Source organism: Myotis yumanensis, unplaced genomic scaffold (assembly GCF_028538775.1).
Source record: "Myotis yumanensis isolate MYYU_CA2020_CCGP unplaced genomic scaffold, mMyoYum1.0.hap1 SCAF_3, whole genome shotgun sequence".
NCBI classification, from domain to species: Eukaryota; Metazoa; Chordata; class Mammalia; order Chiroptera; family Vespertilionidae; genus Myotis; species Myotis yumanensis.
This window is the reverse complement of record NW_027223754.1, coordinates 101,815,140-101,834,889: the sequence shown is the minus strand read 5'-3', so window position 1 is coordinate 101,834,889 and position 19,750 is coordinate 101,815,140. Positions and strand designations below refer to the sequence as shown.

Sequence of the window (19,750 nt, the reverse complement as noted above, 5' to 3'; positions counted from 1 at the left end):
GTCGTTCCATGATAGCATCCTGGCCAATTTGCATATTCCTCTATTATTAGTATAGATAACTACTACACTGTACACTTGAAACTAATATAAAATAATACTGAATGTCAACTGTAATTGAAAAATAAAATGTTTACAAATTTAACTGGGAATCCTGTATTTTGTCTGGCAATTCTATTCATACTCCTTCCAGTCAGTCCTAGATCCTTATCCTCTAGATGCAACCACTGGTTTGATTTGTTTTTTTCCACCATAAATTAGTTTTGCCTGCTATTTAACTGTCCACATTTATAAATTGGAATAATAAAGACTTTTTTCACCGACATATCATTTTTTAGATTTATTCATTCTGTTGTATCTAACAATAGTTTGAACCATTTTATAACTATACCACATTTTATTCATTCTCCTATTGATATATACCTGAACTGCTTCTAATTTGGGGCTATTATAAATAAAGCTTCTATGAACATTTTTACATGCCTTTTTGTGTACATAATTTTTTATTTCTCTTGAGTAAACATATAAGATGGAATAGCTAAATTACAAGGTAGATAGATGTATGTTTTGCTTACATTTCCACCAACAATGTATGAAAGTTCTATTTGTCCAAATCCTTGGTGTTGTCAGAGTTCTTAATTTAGCGATTCTAGTAGACATGTGGTGGTTTTTCATTGTTTTAATTTGTATTTCCCTATTGAATAATAATGTTAAGTATTTCTTGTGTGCTTATTGCCTATTTATATATATTAATTTGTAAAGTAGCTGTTGAAATGTTTTGCCTATTTTTAAAACTTGAGTTGTCTTTTTACTATTGAATTAAGGAGATCTTTATATATCCTGAATATCAGTTCTTTGTCAGATATATGGCTGAGCTACCAGAAGTCAGGACCATTTTGTAGCCTAATCTTGTAAGTGGCAGCCTGTTAGGGACAGAAAGAGAATAGTAGGGACTAGGTACAGTTATAAGAAATATTAATCATATTCTATTAACTGTGATTGTTCTGTTCTGATTAAAGAAAGCACATTCGATCTGTCTGAGAGTTGTATGCCCCAGGACATGGTAGTTAACCTCAGAATATGCTTCATTCTCCTTTCCAAGAACTTCCTATCATCATGGAAAGATTAACAATCTTGTTGCCAAAACAATCTTGTCCAGGAGGTGCCTGCCCTTTGCTACCCCTCAGCCTACATTGCCTGTCCTGTAACCATTATACCTTGACTACTTCCCCATGCCTGTAATTCCTACTTTCCTATATAATCTTTGTCCTTTTACCCAATATAAGCACCTGGCTTATGGTAGGGTACAGAGCAGATTTTTGTGGATGACCTGCTCTCTCCCATACTGCTGGCATTAGTGGAATAAATGTTCATATATGATTCAACCCTGTCTCTGTTTCTGCTTAATTGGCTCATGTGGTGACAAGCAGCCATGACCTATTGGTTATCTGGTTTCAATCCATGTTGGGGGCCAGATGTAAGCACCTGAAGGGGCTAGCAAGGCTGGGACCCTTACCCACACAGTTTTCCCAGACTTGTTTGGATGGTGATTATCAGTAGAATGAGAGCAACATTTGTAGAATGAGAACAGCCTTTCATAGCTTACCAAGAAGTCTGTAACTATTTACTGAGATATGCTGTACTGAGAACTTGTCCTTCTGCTATGTCTCTCCCTTAGAGATTAAGAGGAACAAAGAATACATTCCTCTTGACAGACCTCCTTGAAAGGGTGAGGGCTATGCGCTCCCCGCCATCTCCTCCATGTTGGGGCCACGTGTAGCCTTCTTCCCGGAAGCCCAGGCCTCTGCTGGCCACGCCCGGGATTTTAAACTAACCAATGACAATCAAGGGAAGTGCGCGCCATAGATATGACCACATCCTGTGTAACAAGACCCGGCTCACACCTGGCCAATCGGCAGGGCCCACAATCCCCTTGCGTCACCCCCCTATTTAAGCTGGATTTTCCCATGGGAGGGCACTCTCTCTTCCTGTCACCGGGCTGGCCGGGAGCAGGGCCGGGCCGGCCGGGAACGGGGGGTCGGTCTAGCTAGCCCAAAAATAAAAGGTCCTTCTGCTGTTGCATCGAACTGGCTCCCAGTGTGGAATTTTCTTTGGGGATCTTGGAATCTGGGCACAACATTTGGGGTCTCGCCCGGGATCCTCAAACCCCATTCAGGGACGCCCAGCTCGGAGGACTTGGCTGACCGCGGTATGTGTCGTTTATGTTTGTATTTGTTTGTTTCTGTGTGAGCTCACTTCTGAAATCTGTATTCGCCCACATTGATCGTGGACGCACGAGGACAAAGGGCGGGAGGAGTCGGGGGACGCCTCGATCCTCCATCTGTATCTGTAGAACTAGCTTTGCTTCCGAGGTCGGGAAATCTGTAGGTGGGTAGCTTCCGCTGGCTGTAGAACTAGCTTTGCTTCCGAGGTCGGGAAATCTGTAGGCGGGTAGCTTCCGCTGGCTGTAGAAGTAGCCTTGCTTCGTTTTCGGTTTTTACCATCATGGAGTTGGAAGATTATTTTGGTTTCGCGTCCATGGAGTTGGAATACTGTATTTTAGGGCCCCTTAGTTGTCTGTGTTTGTGTTTTTTTGGTTTTATTTTGTGGATTTACTGGATAGACATTATGGGACAGACTCAAACTACTCCTTTAAGCATTATGGTCTGTCATTTTAAAGAGGTAGAGGAAAGAGCCAGCAACCTCAGTGCGGAGGTTCGGAAGGACCGGTGGCGGGCCTTTTGTTCCAGGGAGTGGCCGACTTTTAATGTCGGGTGGCCGCCGGAGGGGACTTTCGATCTCCCTACCATCCGCCGGGTTAGGGATATCGTCTCCCAGCCCAAGGAGGGACATCCTGGTCAACTCTCTTACATTGTTACTTGGCAGGACCTCGTGGAAGATCCACCATCTTGGCTTAGGCCCTTCCTACCTCCACACCCTCCGGAGCCAGAACCCATTCTTGCCTTGCAGGAAGCGGAGAAGAGGAAGGAGAAAAGAACCACCCTGCCGTCAGCTCCAGCTCCCCCCTACCCGGTTTTGCAGGGGGGAACTGAAGAAGAGTTAATTTTTCCTCCCCCTTATCATTTCCACAGGATGCCGGAGAGATTTGATCCTGCCCTGTGGCGGGAAGCTGACGCAGTTCCGGGAGTACCTGGGGGCGGAGTTCCTGGAGTGCCTGGGGGTGGAGTTCCAGGAGTGCCTGGGGACGCAGTTCCGGGAGTGCCTGGGGACGCAGTTCCGGGAGTGCCTGGGGGCGGGGTTCTGGGAGTGGCCTCAGTTCTGGTTCCGGTAGGAGGCCCGCCTCTCACCCGGCAAAGAGCTCAGCGGGAACTGTCTGTCGCAGCCCCCGACTCCACTATTAAGACCTTGCCCTTACGGGCCGCTGGACCTCCGGATGCGAATGGCAACCAGCCCCATATCTATTGGCCTTTCTCAACTAGTGATTTGTATAACTGGAAGGCACAGAACCCTAAGTTCTCTGAAAAGCCAGGGAGACTTATTGACTTGCTAGATTCTGTTCTTTTCACCCATCAGCCCACATGGGACGACTGTCAGCAGCTTTTACAGGTTCTGTTCACAACGGAAGAGAGAGAAAGGATCCTCAATGAGGCCCGGAAGATGGTTCCTGGTGTGGACGGAAATCCAACCACAAACCAGGCCCAGATAAATGCCTCTTTCCCTTTAACTAGGCCTGAATGGGATTTCAACACGGCAGAAGGTAAGGAGAGACTCTCAGTCTACCGTCAGACTCTAATGGGGGGTCTCCGTAGGGCTGCTAGGAAGCCCACCAATTTGACCAAGGTAGGGAACGTACAGCAGGGAAAAGATGAGTCTCCAGCTGCCTTTCTAGAACGGATCATGGAGGCATATCGCACCTACACCCCCATGGATCCAGAAGCCCCTGAGAATAAGGCAGCTGTAATCATGAGTTTTATAAACCAGTCAGCCATGGACATTAGAAAAAAACTGCAGAGAATAGATAGATTAGGAGAAAAGAGTTTACAGGATTTACTGGCAGTGGCAGAGAAGGTGTTCAATAACCGAGAGTCCCCTGAGGATAGACGAGCCCGCGCCATGGTGGCTGCCGGTGACAAGCAGACCCGAAACCTGGCCAAGATTCTGCTAGCCACCACCACGGAGTCCCCTGAGGAGCGGACCCGCCGCCTTCGCCAGCTTGCTGATGGCCAAGAAAGAGGTAAGGAAACCGCCCGGAGTGGGAAGAAAAAACTGCAACAGAACCAGTGTGCTTACTGCAAAGAGATAGGGCACTGGGTCCGAGAATGCCCAAAGAAGGCCGGTAAAAGGGGAAGCAAGACGGACCGGGTGGAGGTCTTGGAGCTGGAAGGACTGAGTGATTAGGGGAGTCGGGGTTCGGACCCCCTCCCCGAGCCCAGGGTAACTCTTAGAGTGGAGGGGACCCCTGTTGACTTCCTTGTCGACACTGGAGCACAACATTCGGTTCTCCGCACACCTCAGGGGAAGCTTGCTAATAAAAAGTCCTGGGTGCAAGGGGCAACTGGCATAAGCCAGTATCCATGGACTACCCGAAGAACAGTAGATCTAGGAACGGGCCGGGTATCCCATTCCTTCATGGTAATACCGGAGTGCCCCTACCCCCTTTTAGGACGGGACTTGCTAACCAAGATTGGAGCCCAAATAACCTTCAGACAAGGGGGGCCTCAGGTTACCGATAGCGAAGGCCACCCCATCCAGGTTCTGACTCTGAGACTGGAGGATGAATATCGCCTACACCAGGGGGCGCCCCCAGTAGAGAACAATATAGATAGATGGCTGCAAGAATTCCCCACAGCCTGGGCAGAGACGGGGGGAGTAGGACTGGCCGCCCACAGGGCCCCAACCCTGGTTGAGCTAAAACCAGGAGAAAGCCCGATAAGAGTAAAACAGTACCCTATGTCCCAGGAGGCTCGGAAGGGAATCCAGCCTCACATCCGGAGACGGCGAAGCCTAGGGGTACTGGTTCCATGCCAATCTGCCTGGAACACCCCCCTCCTGCCGGTCAGAAAGCCCCACACGAATGACTATCGACCAGTCCAGGACCTCCGGGAAGTAAATAAAAGGGTCCTGGATATACACCCAACCGTTCCTAACCCATACACTCTCCTAAGCTCTCTGGCACCCTCTAGAGTCTGGTATACCGTACTAGACTTGAAGGATGCCTTTTTCAGCCTGCCGCTAGCGCCTCAAAGCCAGCCCCTGTTTGCCTTCGAGTGGCACGACCCAGAGGAAGGCTACAGTGGACAATTAACCTGGACGCGATTGCCCCAAGGATTCAAGAATTCACCCACCATCTTCGACGAGGCGCTGCATGAAGACCTTGGTGAGTACAGGAGAGAGCACCCCAATCTCACCCTCCTTCAGTACGTAGATGACATCCTGATTGCTGCCGATACTGCCAAAGATTGTGAACAAGGGACCAAAGATCTGCTGGCCACCCTAGGGACCTTAGGGTACCGGGCCTCTGCGAAGAAGGCTCAGATATGCCAAAAGAGGGTGAGTTACCTGGGGTACATACTGGAGGGCGGACAGCGGCGGTTGTCAGATGCTAGAAAAGAGACAGTCTTGAAAATCCCTGCTCCCACCTCCCGGAGGGAGGTGAGGGAGTTCCTAGGATCGGCTGGCTATTGCCGCCTCTGGATACCAAGTTTTGCTGAGATCGCCAGGCCCCTATATGAAACCACCAAGGAGGGGAAGGCCTTTAAATGGACTGAGACAGAAGAAATGGCCTTTAATCAGATAAAGAAAGCTCTTTTAGCTACTCCAGCCCTGGGCCTACCAGACATTACAAAACCCTTTCACCTCTTTGTAGATGAGCGCAAAGGAGTGGCAAAAGGGGTTTTAACCCAGGCTTTAGGCCCCTGGAGTCGCCCAGTAGCATATTTGTCTAAAAAGCTGGATCCTGTAGCCGCCGGCTGGCCACCGTGCCTAAGAATCATTGCAGCAACCGCGCTCTTAGTCAAGGATGCTGACAAACTGACCCTGGGGCAGGAGATCTGGATCACAACCCCGCATGCCATTGAAGGGATCCTAAAACAGCCTCCTGATAGATGGATGAGCAATGCTCGCATGACCCACTATCAAAGCTTGCTGCTCAACCCCCCTAGAGTGCGGTTCCTTCCCAGTGCGGCCCTCAACCCTGCTACCTGACCCTGGCCTAGATGCCCCACTACATGACTGTGCGGGAATCCTGGAGCAGGTACATGGACTTCGGAAGGACTTGACCGATCGGCCCCTCCCGGATGCAGAGGCCACCTGGTTCACGGATGGAAGCAGCTTCGTGCGGAACGGGTGCAGGTACGCAGGTGCGGCGGTGGTTGCCAACACAAACACTGTGTGGGCGGAGGCTCTGCCCCCTGGGACATCAGCTCAGCGAGCAGAACTCATTGCACTCACCAAGGCACTGACACTGGGGGCTGGAAAGCGGCTTAACGTTTACACAGACAGCCGTTATGCATTTGCTACAGCTCACGTTCACGGGGCAATCTACCAGGAGAGAGGGCTATTGACAGCAGAGGGACGAACAATAAAAAATAAGCAGGAAATCCTCGACCTGCTCTCAGCCTTATGGCTTCCTGCCAAGTTAGCCATAATCCACTGCCAGGGACACCAAAAAGCCAATGACCTGGTCGCTAAAGGTAACCAAAAGGCTGACCAGGCTGCAAAGGCAGTAGCCCTTACCTCGGTCCCTACCATGGCCTTACAACTACCAGACCCAGGGGACCCAGTCCTACCAGACCAGCCCAAGTACTCCCAGGAGGAGTTGCAACGTATCAAAAAGCTCCCTAAAGCCCAGGAAATAAAGGGATGGTAGCATACACCAGAAGGAGAACTTATACTGCCGGACTGGCTCGGGGACACGATATTAAAACATATGCACCAATCCACTCACCTGGGAGCCCGGAAAATGAAGGACTTAATCCAACATGCCAGGATCAAAATTCACCAGCAGAATACCAAGATAGACCAGGTTGTGTCAGCCTGCAAGACCTGTCAACTCACAAACGCAAGGGTTGGATCAAATAAAGAAGGAACCAGGCTCAGAGGCACCAAACCTGGAGCACAATGGGAGGTCGACTTCACTGAAATTAAACCAGGGAAGTATGGTTATAAATATCTTTTAGTATTTATAGATACCTTCTCTGGCTGGGTAGAAGCATACCCAACCAAGCGTGAAACAGCTCAGACGGTGGCCAAGAAGCTGCTGGAAGACATCTTACCCAGAGGGCTCCAGAGGGCACACGAGGACATTTGGCCACGCCTTCGCGCCATCTATGAGACCAGCCCAATTCCAACTCCTCATCGACACAGACCAGGAGATTGGGTCTACGTCAAAAGGCATCATCAAGAAACTCTTGAGCCACGTTGGAAGGGTCCCTACACTGTGGTGCTGATGACCCCCACTGCTCTCAAGGTAGACGGCATTGCGACCTGGATCCATCACACTCACGTCCGGTCAGCGGACCCGTCCACGGTCCAAAAAGACTTCATCACCAAATGGAGCGTCGAAAGAGATCAACGCAACCCACTGAAGCTCAAGCTACGGCGTGCTCCACCTGCCTGATGCTGGTGACATAACTCGCGATCACTCCTGTCGCCAGGAGCCCCCACAATAGACTTAGATGATGCCTGCATCTGCATGGACATGGCTCCAAAGAGACAGGGACAATTTATAGAAAAATCGGGGATAGACTTTAGTATCACATGTTTAATAGCGGAAGATTTGGCTGCCTGAAAGCGGCCATGATGCCAGTGTTATGTTTCATTGTGTTAATATGTTACATTAACCTTTAATTCTCTTGCAGGTTTGAATGTATATTGATTATCCTAAAAAAAGAACTGTGCGGGATGACCCCCGAAAGTAAGGAGTGCCTAGCTGCCAAGAGGGCAGGTGCCCAACTGAACAGGGAACGGTGCCCATCAGGTTTTGGTCGCTGTTGAGAGACAGTTGACAGTTGACAGCCTGTGTACTGCTTGCAGGCCTGCATGACCATGCCCATGTCAGGGGTAATAAAGCTAGAAAAAGCCTGGTTAGAATAAAAATCTAAAGCATGGTTATGCATGAAAAGAAATTAGCAAAGAAAATCTTAGAATAAATCAATATATTTTTCTTCTTATATAATTCCTCCGAAATCTGGCAATACATCTCTTTGCATAAATTCAATAAGACCAGTTTCTAATGATGATTTTCAGTTACCGTTCTTGTTGTATTTATGCAAACATCAGAATAGTAGATAAATTAATCTCGATTTGGCTTTTTAATGGCCATGGAGGAATTTTAAAAAGAAAAATCCTATTTCAATAAAAATTGTTACTTTCCCTTCCACCAGACCATTTGTTAAGATATGCCCAGTACAGGCCTCTAGCGACGGTGGAATAGAAATGCAGCCCGACTCATGATTGAGCCGGAAGTTCCAAGACAAGGGGGGAATGAAAGGGTGAGGGCTATGCGCTCCCCGCCATCTCCTCCAAGTTGGGGCCACGTGTAGCCTTCTTCCCGGAAGCCCAGGCCTCTGCTGGCCACGCCCGGGATTTTAAACTAACCAATGACAATCAAGGGAAGTGTGCGCCATAGATATGACCACATCCTGTGTAACAAGACCCGGCTCACGCCTGGCCAATCGGCAGGGCCCACAATCCCCTTGCGTCACCCCCCTATTTAAGCTGGATTTTCCCATGGGAGGGCACTCTCTCTTCCTGTCGCCGGGCTGGCCGGGAGCAGGGCCGGGCCGGCCAGGAACGGGGGTCGGTCTAGCTAGCCCAAAAATAAAAGGTCCTTTTGCTGTTGCATCGAACTGGCTCCCAGTGTGGAATTTTCTTTGGGGATCTTGGAATCTGGGCACAACACTCCTATTCAGTGTGTTGTGGATAAATAAGATTGTGTGACTAATAAACTCGCTTCAGTTCATCAAGAGAACTGGAGTCCTCCCGATCCCGCTTTCCTGTCTTTCTTTCTTTTCTCAATTCCCACCTCCCTGCCTCAGCCCGGCTCAACCTTGTCAGGCTGGCCCTGACAAATCCATTGTTTTTGTCTTATTCTATTCATATTCTAATGTTGCAAACAAGTCATTAGGCCCAGCCCACACTCAAGGGGAGACACAAAAGGATGTGGCTATCAGGAGGTGAGACCATGGAGAGCCATTTTAGAAATTGCCCACTACAAATGTCAAATTTTAATAACAATTAACATCTATTTAAACTTAGGGTGAAAATTTTTGATGTCATCTTAAAGATGTATGAGTGGATGCAGTGTTTTCCAAAATTATTTTAGAAATAAACAAGTAAAGATGTTTGAAGACCTCAGAGCTTCAGGCCTAATGCAGCAGGGTCCTTTTCGGCGGGAGGGGGTGGAATGGGGTGCGAGGTGGAGGGTCTGGGGGACATACGGGACCCACAGAGATGGTTACCAGGAGTCTGCCAGCAGTGAAAACGGCAGTGGATGCTTTGGACAGTGAGAAAATCCATACCGCCCATTTCTGGGAGCTCCAATTCAGGTGGGTGGAAAGTACAGGAAGATGCAAAGTGCGTCTAGATTCCATGGGCATCAAAGGCAAGGAAATGCGGCTGGTTGTGGGTTTAGGATGGAGGGAGAAAGGGGATAAAAATGCAGTTTTCGAAACGCAAATGTGTCTGGAGTGTGTAGGATGAAAAGAGAGGGCAAGGCTGGAAGCCAGGATCCGGCAGGAGGGATGGCGGGAACCCAGGACAGGGGATCGCACCCAATTGCAGATGGAGAGGAGAGGATGCAGTTGGCACATGTTCGACAGGAGACTAATAGAAGAATAAGGCCAAAGATAGTCCTTCAGCAGACCAGGAGTAAGTCTCTTGGGAAACACGGCACTCTGAGCGCTGTTGGGAACTAATAGTACGAGGCCAGGGATCTCATCTCCCCAAGTTCCCGTCACACTTGAGGGAAATGACTGCTCCGACTTCCTCTCGAGCGGAACAGGAATGCGCTGGAGCCCAAGCGATCCCTGCCTCCTAGAGAGAAAAAAAGAAAAGCCAGAGAATAGGAGGAGGAAGGGGGCGAGGGGGGAGAGGGGGAGGGAAGGAGGCTGGGCGTAAAGAGGGACCAGGACTAAAAAGAAAGTCTTCCTTTGAGTCTCGAGTAGGGAGGGACCTGGCGTCGAAGGGCCGAGAAAAAAAGAGAAGTCTGATTGGGGGCGACAGCAAAGAGGTAAAGGATGGAAACCGAACTTTAATCTAGCGTGACGATAAGAGCGGCATGAAATGTGGAGCAGCCCGAGGGTGGAAGGTGAGCTGATGGCCCGCCCGCGGGCGGGGTCTGCTGTGGGGAGCCGGCCGGTGGGGACAGGGAGTCCGGTGTCCGGGCGCGCTGGGAAGGTGCCGGAAGTGGGGGAGCGCGCACCTCTCCCGAGCGGGCTGGGGAGGGACTAGCCTAGGGACGCACCCAGCCGGAAGCCCTCCCCTCGGAGCGGCCCGCCCTTTGTCTGTGTTGGAGGCCGGAAGCGAGCGAAGTCTGCCAACTGGGACTTGGGGAAGACCCGGGCGTTCCTTCCCTGCGCCCCCAACTCTGGACCGCGCGCTCCACTACAGTGCTGGGGGCTATGGGTGCTCTGTGCCGCCGACCTCTTGTCCTTCTGGAGCCCCCTCTGGGGCTGGGGCTGCTGCTACTGCTCCTGTACCGTCTGGCTCCGTGTCGCGCTTCCCCGCGGCTCTTGGACCACCCGGCACCAGTTTGCTCCCAGCAGGTGAGACCCCGTCGCGCCCTGGAGGCGCGGGAGTCGCCAGGATGCTGCGGGCGGGAGCGCGGATGGACGGCTAGGCTGCCTGGCTCGAAGCTGGCGCGGGGCCGGCAGGAAGTATGTGTTGGGATCTCCGAGAGGGTTCGCGGCTTGGGCACAAGGAGTTGGCTCACCAGGGAGGACACTCGAAGCGTTGGGAGTTGAGGTTTGGACCCGGGAGAAGAAGGAGTTTGCAGGGAAAAGAGATCGCGTGGTGTATGTTGCACCACCTGACTGAAGTCCTGGGCGGGAGGCGGGAGGCGGGAGGGACATCTCTGCTGGGCTCCAAGGTTTGGGGAAAGAAATCGAGGCGTGCGGCCCGCCCGAGAGATAGAGTGGAGCTGGTTAGAAAGGGCAGGGGGAAGGGACTGCCCCCCCCGCTCCCCGCGCCGTGCACCCTGCAGACCCCCTGCTAGTCCCGAGTGGCCGCCGCATGTAGAGCCCTGGAAGATAATTTGACCCTAAGGCTACCTCTCCAGGGGAGCCCGGCAAGCCCGCAGCAACCAGATGGGTGGAGGCCCCAGCGGATGTTAGCCCGCTCCCGCGGTGGGGGGGGGGGGGGGGGCGGGGGGGGGCGGAGGAGGAACACTCTGGATGGACAACGCTGCGCACTAGCCTGGGCTGCCTCCGGGGCTCAGGGGTCAGAGCCTCCGGTGAGTCGGTGAGTCGCGGCCTGTAACCTTCAAGGAACAGCTGTGCAGAGAGCGTCTAAGGGCGGCCGACGGACTCGGGCAACTTGGTGCCACCTCCCCAGCAGGGCTAAACCCTGAGAATATGCAGATGATTAAGACACCGCCTCTCCAGCGCCCTGCATCACAATCACCACCACCACTCGGGCCTGGGCCTGGGATCTCCGTTTTACAACTGTCGAATAGTAGCCACGTGTGCCCACAGGAGGTGACACACCTACCCTTGGGGTAGTGGCCCTGTTGTGGACGACAAACTTAAGGGGTTCGGGTGGGGGGTAGGAAAGAAACAGCAGCCTGGCGGGTGTTGCTTAGTGGTTGAGCGGGGACCTATGAACCAGGAGGTCACCATTCCATCTGATCAGGGCACATGCCCGTGTTGGGGGCTGGGTCCTCAGTGTGGGGCGTGCAGGAGGCAGCAGATAAGTGATTCGAATAATTGATGTTTCTGTTTTTCTCTTACTCTCTGAAGTCGATTAAAAAATATATATTTTAAAAGGAAGAAACAGCAAAACACAGTGCCCGCCTCCACAGCTTCTTTGCTCAAAGTGTTCCCCCTCTTTCCTCCACTTTCTCTCTGGTTTCTTCAGCTCCCTCCCTGCTCAGTGTCTGAGTCAAAGTATGTGAAACAATTATAAAGATATTTCTCCTTATCTAATTTTTGTAGAGAATTTACCAAAAGAGGATGGACTGTGAGTTAGTTTAGCAGAGGAAATATATGTCCTTGTGACTCCCACTATTGGGCAAAGCAGAAGATATATGCTCAGCAGATCCTTCCCATAGATTTGGTATAGAACTATTCTACCATGGAAGATTCCAAGTTCATATTTTGATGGCCATTTGTCAGGTGCCTGCAAAGTACAAGGTACTTTGGTGGGAACTGAAACTATAAAGAAATCCTAATGTCCAAGGGACTTGAATCATCCAAGAGGGAAAAGGCTTGAAGATGGTAATTATGATACAAGGTAGCCTGAAGCAAGTGCTCTTTGTACAACCAGTGCATGTACAAAATTCCAGGGAAAGGAAAAATTACTTCCAGCTGGGGTGTTCTTTCCGGCAGAGAAGACAGTGCAATAGCCCTGAGGGGTAAGTAGAAGCCTCCTAGAGTTGTTGAGCATCCCATGTGGTGGAAAGGGGCTGAGCCACAGCCCTTGGTTGGGCAGGATAAAGTATGTGGTTGAAAGTGAGAAAAGAAGCTAAGGAGGGAGGGATTCTCTCTGGCTGGTGTGAGAGCTGGACTAACTGACTTTGACATTAATTGCTAAGTGGGAAGCTACTGAGAGTAGGGAGCAGGGGCACAGAATGATTCCAGAGAGAGCTGGGAAGAGATGCTTATTGGCCAGGTTTGCCTGCTATCTCCATGCTCTTCCTCCTCCCACTTAACTCTGCATAGAACTGGCTCACCAACAGCGCACTTCTGTGACAAACAGCTCCCCTGCATCATTGACTGAGCCCTTTAAAAAGAAAGAAGCTAGCCCTGGCCTGGTGGCTCACTTGGTTGGAGAGCCATCTTGTACACCAGGCATGTCAAACTTGTGGCATGCTGCCTGCTGTCTACGAGTTTGACATGCTTGTTGTACACCAAAAGGTTGCAGGTTCAATTCCAGTCAGAGCACATGCCCAGGTTTGGGTTCAATTCCCCATGGGGGCACATTTGGTAGGCAACCGATTGTTTCTCTCTCTCTCTCTAAAAATAAATAAGAGGATTAGAAAAAAAAAAAAAAAAGAAACTACACCCCTCAGATTTCTCTCTCTCTGCTGGTGTTGCAAGGAGAGTTAAAGCCACAAACTTGATCTCAGAGGACCCGGGTTTACACCCCTCTTCATCACTTACAGTTTCTGCAACCTTGGGCATTTTAGGCTGCCTGCACCTGGCTTTCCTCATTTCCACAATAGAAGGGCTGGTTAGGTGAGCCATCTTAAAGTGGGCTCATAACACTTTACCGAATATAACTGTCTATCCAAAGCCCAGTTTGGTTTAGCTCTCAGTGACTCTCTCATTGACAGAGAGGAGCCTATTCTGTTCCTAGCCCAGTGCTACAACACAGGATGTGGGAGCTTGATAAATATCTGGAATAAAAAACCACAGGGATAAGTGAATTATGAGTGAATGGTTAACTCTGCTTGAACAGCAATGAAAAACTGGCTGCCTGGATTGGTACCTCAAAACCTGATGACATTGAGTTCCCACAGAAGTTGGTACTAGAGAAACCTTAAGTAATTGCAGTTCCCTGGGTAGGCTTTATCCAAGGTTTCCCTTGGCTACCAGCTCAGAAGAAAGCCCACAAAGATAGACCGTTAGCACACAATGTTTCAGACAGAATGTGTATGGCATTCTAAATTATTTCTTGGTGTGAGCACCTCTGGTTTTGACTTGTGGTACAAGAGTTGTTTAGTTTAACCCTTACTGATTTCCAAAAGCTGCTTTCAGCTGGGCCACTCTTCCAAAGTGTACAAAGGTATGTTCTGTGTATGCTCTTGTGCAGTGTAGGCATTTAGGCAGTCAGGGCTGCTGTCACTGCTGGCAGTAGACCCAGCAAAGTTAACAGGTTCCTTTGCCATTATGCTGGACTTCTCACTTCCCTTCTATGCTAGCCTAGAGACTAACTAACATCAAAGAGCTACAGAGGCAAAGTGAGAGGTGATGCAGTGCAGGGGAGAGGACATTTGGCTTAGAGTGAGACCTGGGCTCCCCTCACCAGCTCTACAGCCCTTGTCTGTTACTCCACTGCTGTGAGCATGTGTTTTCGTCTATAAAAGGAGGTGACCCTCACCTACAGGCTTATCAGGAAAGTGAGTAACTTGCTAGATACATGAAAGGGCTAGACCACATGGGTTATAGTGTGGGAAGGTGCAAGGGGTACTAACATGTAGTCTAGCTTTGTTCAGGCACTATGCCAGGGGTGTTAGCATGTATAACTTCATTCAGAGCTCACAGTAACTTGCCAGGCCTACATCACGTGTTAGAGAGGCTAGGTATTGGGCCCAGGATCACACTGCTGACCCTGGTGAGTGCAGAGCTGAGAACCAAAGCTCTGCCTGGCCCTGGCCACCATGGCTCAGTATTTACAGCGTCAGTCTGCACACTGAAGGGTCTCGGGTTTGATTCCCATCAAGGGCAAGTACCTGGCGCACATGTGGGAGGCAACCAATCCATGTGTCTCTCTCACATCGATGTTTCTCTCTCCTCTCTTCCCCTTGCCCCTCTCCACTCTCTCTGAAAATCAATGGAAAAAATATTCTCAGGTGAGGGTTTTAAAAAAAAAAAAGCTCGGCCTGGGACTTCAGAGTTTACTTCTCTTTACCTCGCACTTGGTAGTGGCCACTAATGCACAGGGTGAATACAGCCTTTTATTTCTTCCTTTTAATCTTCACCACTATGGGTAGATAATGTTGGCCCACAATTTTTTATTGAGAGGCAGTGTAGCAATGATTAGGAGCATGGGTCTGGAGCATAGTTGCTTGAGTGTTAGCCCTGTGGGACCTTGAGCCCTGTGGGACTTAGGTAACCTACCTGTGCTTCAGTTTTTTCACTAATAAAAATGAGATAATGGTACTTACCTCAGAGGGTTGTTGTAAAGATTAAATAAGATATGTGTATAAAGTGCTTAGCATGATGCCTGACACAGAAGAAGAGCTTGATAAATATTAGCTGCTACCATCATCATCATAAACATTCTCCTTCTTGGATTTCTGCAGGAGGCCTTAACATAATGTCATTAACAAACAGGTAGCTTGTAAATAATACCCTGATCCTACTATTTTTTAAAAATGGGCATTTGAAATAAATTAGGAATGATTTAGTGCAGGGGAATAAAACAAGATCAAAGACACCAAATGTATTTTTTAAAATATGTTTTTATTGATTTCAGAGAGAGGAAGGGAAAGAGTCAGAAATATCAATGATGAGAGTGAATATTGATCGATTGCTTCCTGCAAACCCCCTACTGGGGATGGAGCCCTCTACCCAGGCATGTGTCCTGATTAGAAATTGAACTGTAACCTCCTGGTTTATGGGTCAACACTCAGCCCCTGAGCCACACTGGCTGGGCCTGAATGTATTTTTTACATTATTAAAATGTTTTGTTAATATAAATTCTATATAGAAATTAAATTATAAGGAAAAAATGTCTGCTATTCCTTCCCCTAACAAATTAATGTTTTCATTTGTTTATCTCACTTTTCAATCCTTTCATTTGTTTGGAGTAACATCATAGATAAAATTCTATCTTTTAATTAATTTTTATCAAGGTTGATCCTTTTAAAATGGTACAAAGATGTTTAAAACAAAAAAGAGTTAATCCTTATTTCACCCGTTACCCCTTTCTAAATGATGGATCCACTTATACTTATTTTAGTTAATTTTACATTTGTCTCTGTCTTTCTAAATGTACTTAGATTGTTACTAAAGGTCTGGTGCACGAATTCATGCATGGGTGGGGTCCCTCTGGGTGGCCTGCATGGATCGGGCTGAAACCCGCAGTCCAATGCCGCCTGCAACTCCTACCTGCTGTTCCCGCTCATCCTGGCCCGGCCCCACAGTGACTGCCAGGGGCTCGCGCCCAATCACTACCTATCAGGAGAGGCTCACGTTGCCACAGCAGCACTCGCCAGCCATGAGCCCTGTGTCTGCCCCCCCGCCCCCCCAAGGGGAGTGGCCTGCGGGATCAGGCTGAAATCGGCTCTCTGACATCCCCCGAGGGGTCCCGGATTGCAAGAGGGCACAGGCCAGGCTGAGGGACCCCACTGGTGCATGATCAGGTCGGGGAGGGACCGCAGGAGGACTCCAGGGCATGTCTGGCCCATCTCTCTCAGTCCCAATCGTCCGGACCCCAGCAGCAAGCTAACCTTCTGGTCAGAGCATCTGCCCCCTGGTGGTCACTGCACGTCATAGCGAGTGGTTGAGCAGCCTTAGCATATCATTAGCATATTATGCTTTGCTTGGTTGTTTGGTTGTTTTTGGTCTGTTTGCATATTACCCTTTTATTATATAGGATTCTTAATCTGTCAATTTTAGATATTATCTGCTGACTTATAATAGATGAATATCTAAATGTTTTATATTAACCTCCTTCCACTCCTTCTCCCCATCTTTCCATTGTAGTTATATCACAGTTTTAGTTAAATCAATGGTCAGTGTTTATTATGACAAGTAAATAATCTTCACTGATGAGGCAAGTATGTGTACTTTTGATTATATTTCTTTTTTGTTATAATTTCTTTTCCCATGGAGGTAATAATTGCTTTAATTCTTCATTTTCATAATTTTCATTGTAACTAGTCTTAGTTTTTTCTATCAGATTTGTCATATGGTTTTTTCCCACAAACATTAAATATCCCATCAGTTTCATTCCCCTGTCCCCAGAGAACTCCCTCCTGGTGCCCTCTGTCCTCAGCTCCAGTCTGGAGTGATTACTCTCTAGATCTGTAGCACAACTGCCATACTAGATATTTTGTCATGTTTACAGCTCCCAGGTCCTGGACCCTGTGTTGTCTTTCTCAAAGATTACCTCCCTCATTTTGCTAGAGCATATCCTCCTGCAATTTCTTAAGAAAAGTTATGAGGGTATGAGGGCTGGATACATAAAGAGGTAGAAAAAATAGTTGTGAGTACACAAAACACAGTTTATTCTTGTATTTATTAGCATTACAACTGTAAACCTACTTTTGCCAACCCCTGTATAAAATATATATATTAATTTATTTAAGTCTTTACATATCTGAAAAAAAGTCTTTATTCTGCCCTCACTTTTAAAATATATTTGGCTGGCTATAAAAACCTTAGTTTAAAAATTATTTTCCTTCAGAATGTTGAAGACATTGGCATTTTTATAGGAATTGCATTGAATCGATAGATTGCTTTGGACAGTATGGACATTTTAATTATGTTAATTATTCCTATCCATAAGCACAGTATATGCTTCCATTTATTTGTATCTTCTTCAGTGTCTTTCTTTGGTGTTTTATAATTTTCCAAGTACCGGTCTTTTGCCTCCTTGGTTAGATTTATTCCTAGGCATTTTAATTTTTTTAATGCAATTGTAAATGGGATTATTTTCTTAGTTTCTGTCTCTGATAGTTTATTATTGGTGTATAAAAATGCAACAGATTTATGAATATTCATTTTGTATCCTGGTACTTTACTGAATTTTTCAGTTCTAGTAGGTTTTTTTGTAGAATCTTTAGGGTTCTCTCTATATAGTATCATGTTATCTGCCTTTTATTTCTTCTTGTTTGATTACTGTGGCCAGGAATTCTAGTACTATCTTCTATATATATAAAAGGCAAATATGCAAAGTGTCCCCTTGGGAGTTCGACCGGGAGTTTGGTCGCTTGTTATGATGTGCGCTGACTGCCAGGGGGCAGCGCAGAACGAAGGGAGGTCCCAGCCAGCAGGTTCCAATTGGCCCTGATCGCTGTCCAGGCCTAAGGACCCTTCCTGTGCATGAATTTCATGCACCAGGCCTCTAGTGTTGAATAAGAGGACATTGCTGTCTTGTTCTTGATCATAAGAAACTTTTAGTTTTTTCCCAAAATCTTCTTTTTATTTCTACTATACCAAAAATTTCATGATATTGGGCCTTGGTCTAGGTCTCTTTTTAATCTGTGTACAGACCATTACAGTGGACCTTTTAAATTTGAACATATGTGTTCCTTTGTTCTAGAATCTTTTATTTTTAATAATTTTTTCCACTCTATTTGCTCTGTAATCTTCTTCTAGCAATCCAGTTAATAATACCATATCCTTCCTGAATTGATTCTCTAATATTCACATTTTCTCTCTCCTATTTTTGTTTGTATTTGTTCTACTTTCAGACAAATTTCCTGAATTTTATAGCCCAACTCTTCTGTGAAATTTTTATTTTCAAGGTTTATTTTTATTCTCTGCTTGCTCATTTCCCCACAGTATCTTGTCCTTGTCATATGGTTTCTGTGTCCTCTCTTAACTCTTTAAAATTATTGTAATTTTTAAAAATTCTATTCTGTTCCCAACATTGTCTTATTTCTTCCAAGAACGTTGTTTAAACTTTGTTTTGATCTATTTTTCACACCAGAAACCTCAAATATCTGGTACTATTTGGCTGTCTGAGATTATTTTAAGAAGAATCTTAAAATAAAAGGTCTAAAAGGCTGATTGAATGCTCTGTATAGATAGGACTTATTGATCATTGGGTTACTATAGGGACCAGGTAAACCTGGCCTACCTACTGGTTGACTCTCAGATGTCCAAATCTGGAGATCTTTTCTCTGGGCTTGGCACCAGCATTCTAAAGTCAGGGCAGGAAAAGAAAGGCTAAGGTTCCCCAAATCTCATTTGTAGACCTTCATATAACCCCACCCCCTGCCTGCTTTACACTACCTACCAAGTACCTGATACCTTTAAGACCTGATTTTTGCCCTAGCCGGTTTGGCTCAGTGGATAGAGCGCCAGCCTGTGGACTGAAGGGTCCTGGGTTCTATTCCAGTCAGGGCACATTCCAGGTTGTGGGCTCGATCCCCAGTAGGAGGCATGCAAGGGGCAGCTGATCGATGATTCTCTCTCATTGATGTTTATATCTCTCTTCCTCTCCCTTCCTCTCTGAAATCAATAAAAATATATTTAAAAAAAAGACCTGATTCTTAGAAGGGTTCTATGAGTCTTTGGCCTCTTTCTTGTCTGCATCTCCATTCTGCAGCGCTCAGATTGAAGTTCTTCCCCTGGGCTTGCGCCAGTCTTCATGTTATTTTTGAAATTTGTTCACATCTCTTTGTCCTTGAGTGGCTATAAAAATTTTCTCTTTCCTATAACTTTCATATAGTTTAGGGATGGGGAGAAGATAATATGTATACATGTCAACATTCTGTGATCTCTGATGGAATTTTATAGAGATTCCATTTTATATTCCATTAGAGATCACAGGACAGAATCTACAAAGTTATGTTAATAAATGCTGGACAGGTATTTGGTAAGGTTCAGGAGCTGTTTTATATTTCACTTATATCATATTTTATTTTGATTACATCCTTTCTACCTTATTATCCCTCTCTCCATCTCTTCCATTCCTTCATTCCTCAGTAACCAGTGTGTCTGATATATATCTGTCCACATGTTTTTCTATGTTCATACAGTTATATTCATGGATTTTTTCATCACTTATTTCCATAGAAAACGATTCTACAATAAAAAGTTTTTGCAACTTATTTTTCTTACCCTTTAACACATTTAGTCATCACTCCAGCTCAATAGACATCTATGTATCTAATGCTCTTTAATATTTGCATAATCCAGAGTAGAAAGCCATCTATTTAACCATTTCTGTTTTGATG

The 19,750-nt window shown here is 47.2% G+C and overlaps 2 protein-coding genes across 9 annotated transcripts in view; both read left to right on the top strand.

The window, feature by feature from the left end:
* The first annotated feature begins 4,100 nt into the window (after positions 1-4,100).
* LOC139006686 (uncharacterized) lies at positions 4,101-8,944 on the top strand. 2 transcript variants are annotated; one of them, XM_070409205.1, is made up of 4 exons: positions 4,101-4,192; positions 5,377-5,508; positions 6,212-6,309; positions 6,946-8,944. In XM_070409205.1, the coding sequence occupies exons 1-4, from the start codon at positions 4,178-4,180 to the stop codon at positions 7,574-7,576; spliced, it is 876 nt and encodes a 291-aa protein (XP_070265306.1). In that variant the 5' UTR covers positions 4,101-4,177; the 3' UTR covers positions 7,577-8,944. The 2 variants fall into 2 exon arrangements, with proteins under 2 accessions (XP_070265306.1, XP_070265307.1); XM_070409206.1 differs by lacking the exon at positions 4,101-4,192 and having other exon boundaries at positions 5,332-5,508; positions 6,174-6,309.
* The window catches only part of IL17RA (interleukin 17 receptor A), a 30,646-nt gene continuing 15,084 nt past the window's right edge, over positions 4,189-19,750 (top strand). For 4 of the 7 annotated variants that reach the window (XM_070409199.1, XM_070409197.1, XM_070409196.1 and 1 more), the window contains exon 1: positions 10,461-10,724. In XM_070409199.1, coding sequence (XP_070265300.1) covers positions 10,581-10,724 — 144 coding nt within the window. In that variant the 5' untranslated portion in view covers positions 10,461-10,580. Of the gene's footprint in view, positions 5,336-10,082; positions 10,268-10,459; positions 10,725-19,750 lie in introns of those variants that run through there. The other 3 variants (XM_070409201.1, XM_070409200.1, XM_070409198.1) reach the window with 3 other exon arrangements.

Excerpts from the sequence above, each read along its gene's own strand:
- LOC139006686 (XM_070409205.1), top strand. Across the intron at positions 5,509-6,211 it reads CTCAGATATGCCAAAAGAGG|GTACATGGACTTCGGAAGGA; the intron begins GTGAGTTACCTG and ends ATCCTGGAGCAG. Across the intron at positions 6,310-6,945 it reads TTCGTGCGGAACGGGTGCAG|GATCAAAATTCACCAGCAGA; the intron begins GTACGCAGGTGC and ends CCAACATGCCAG.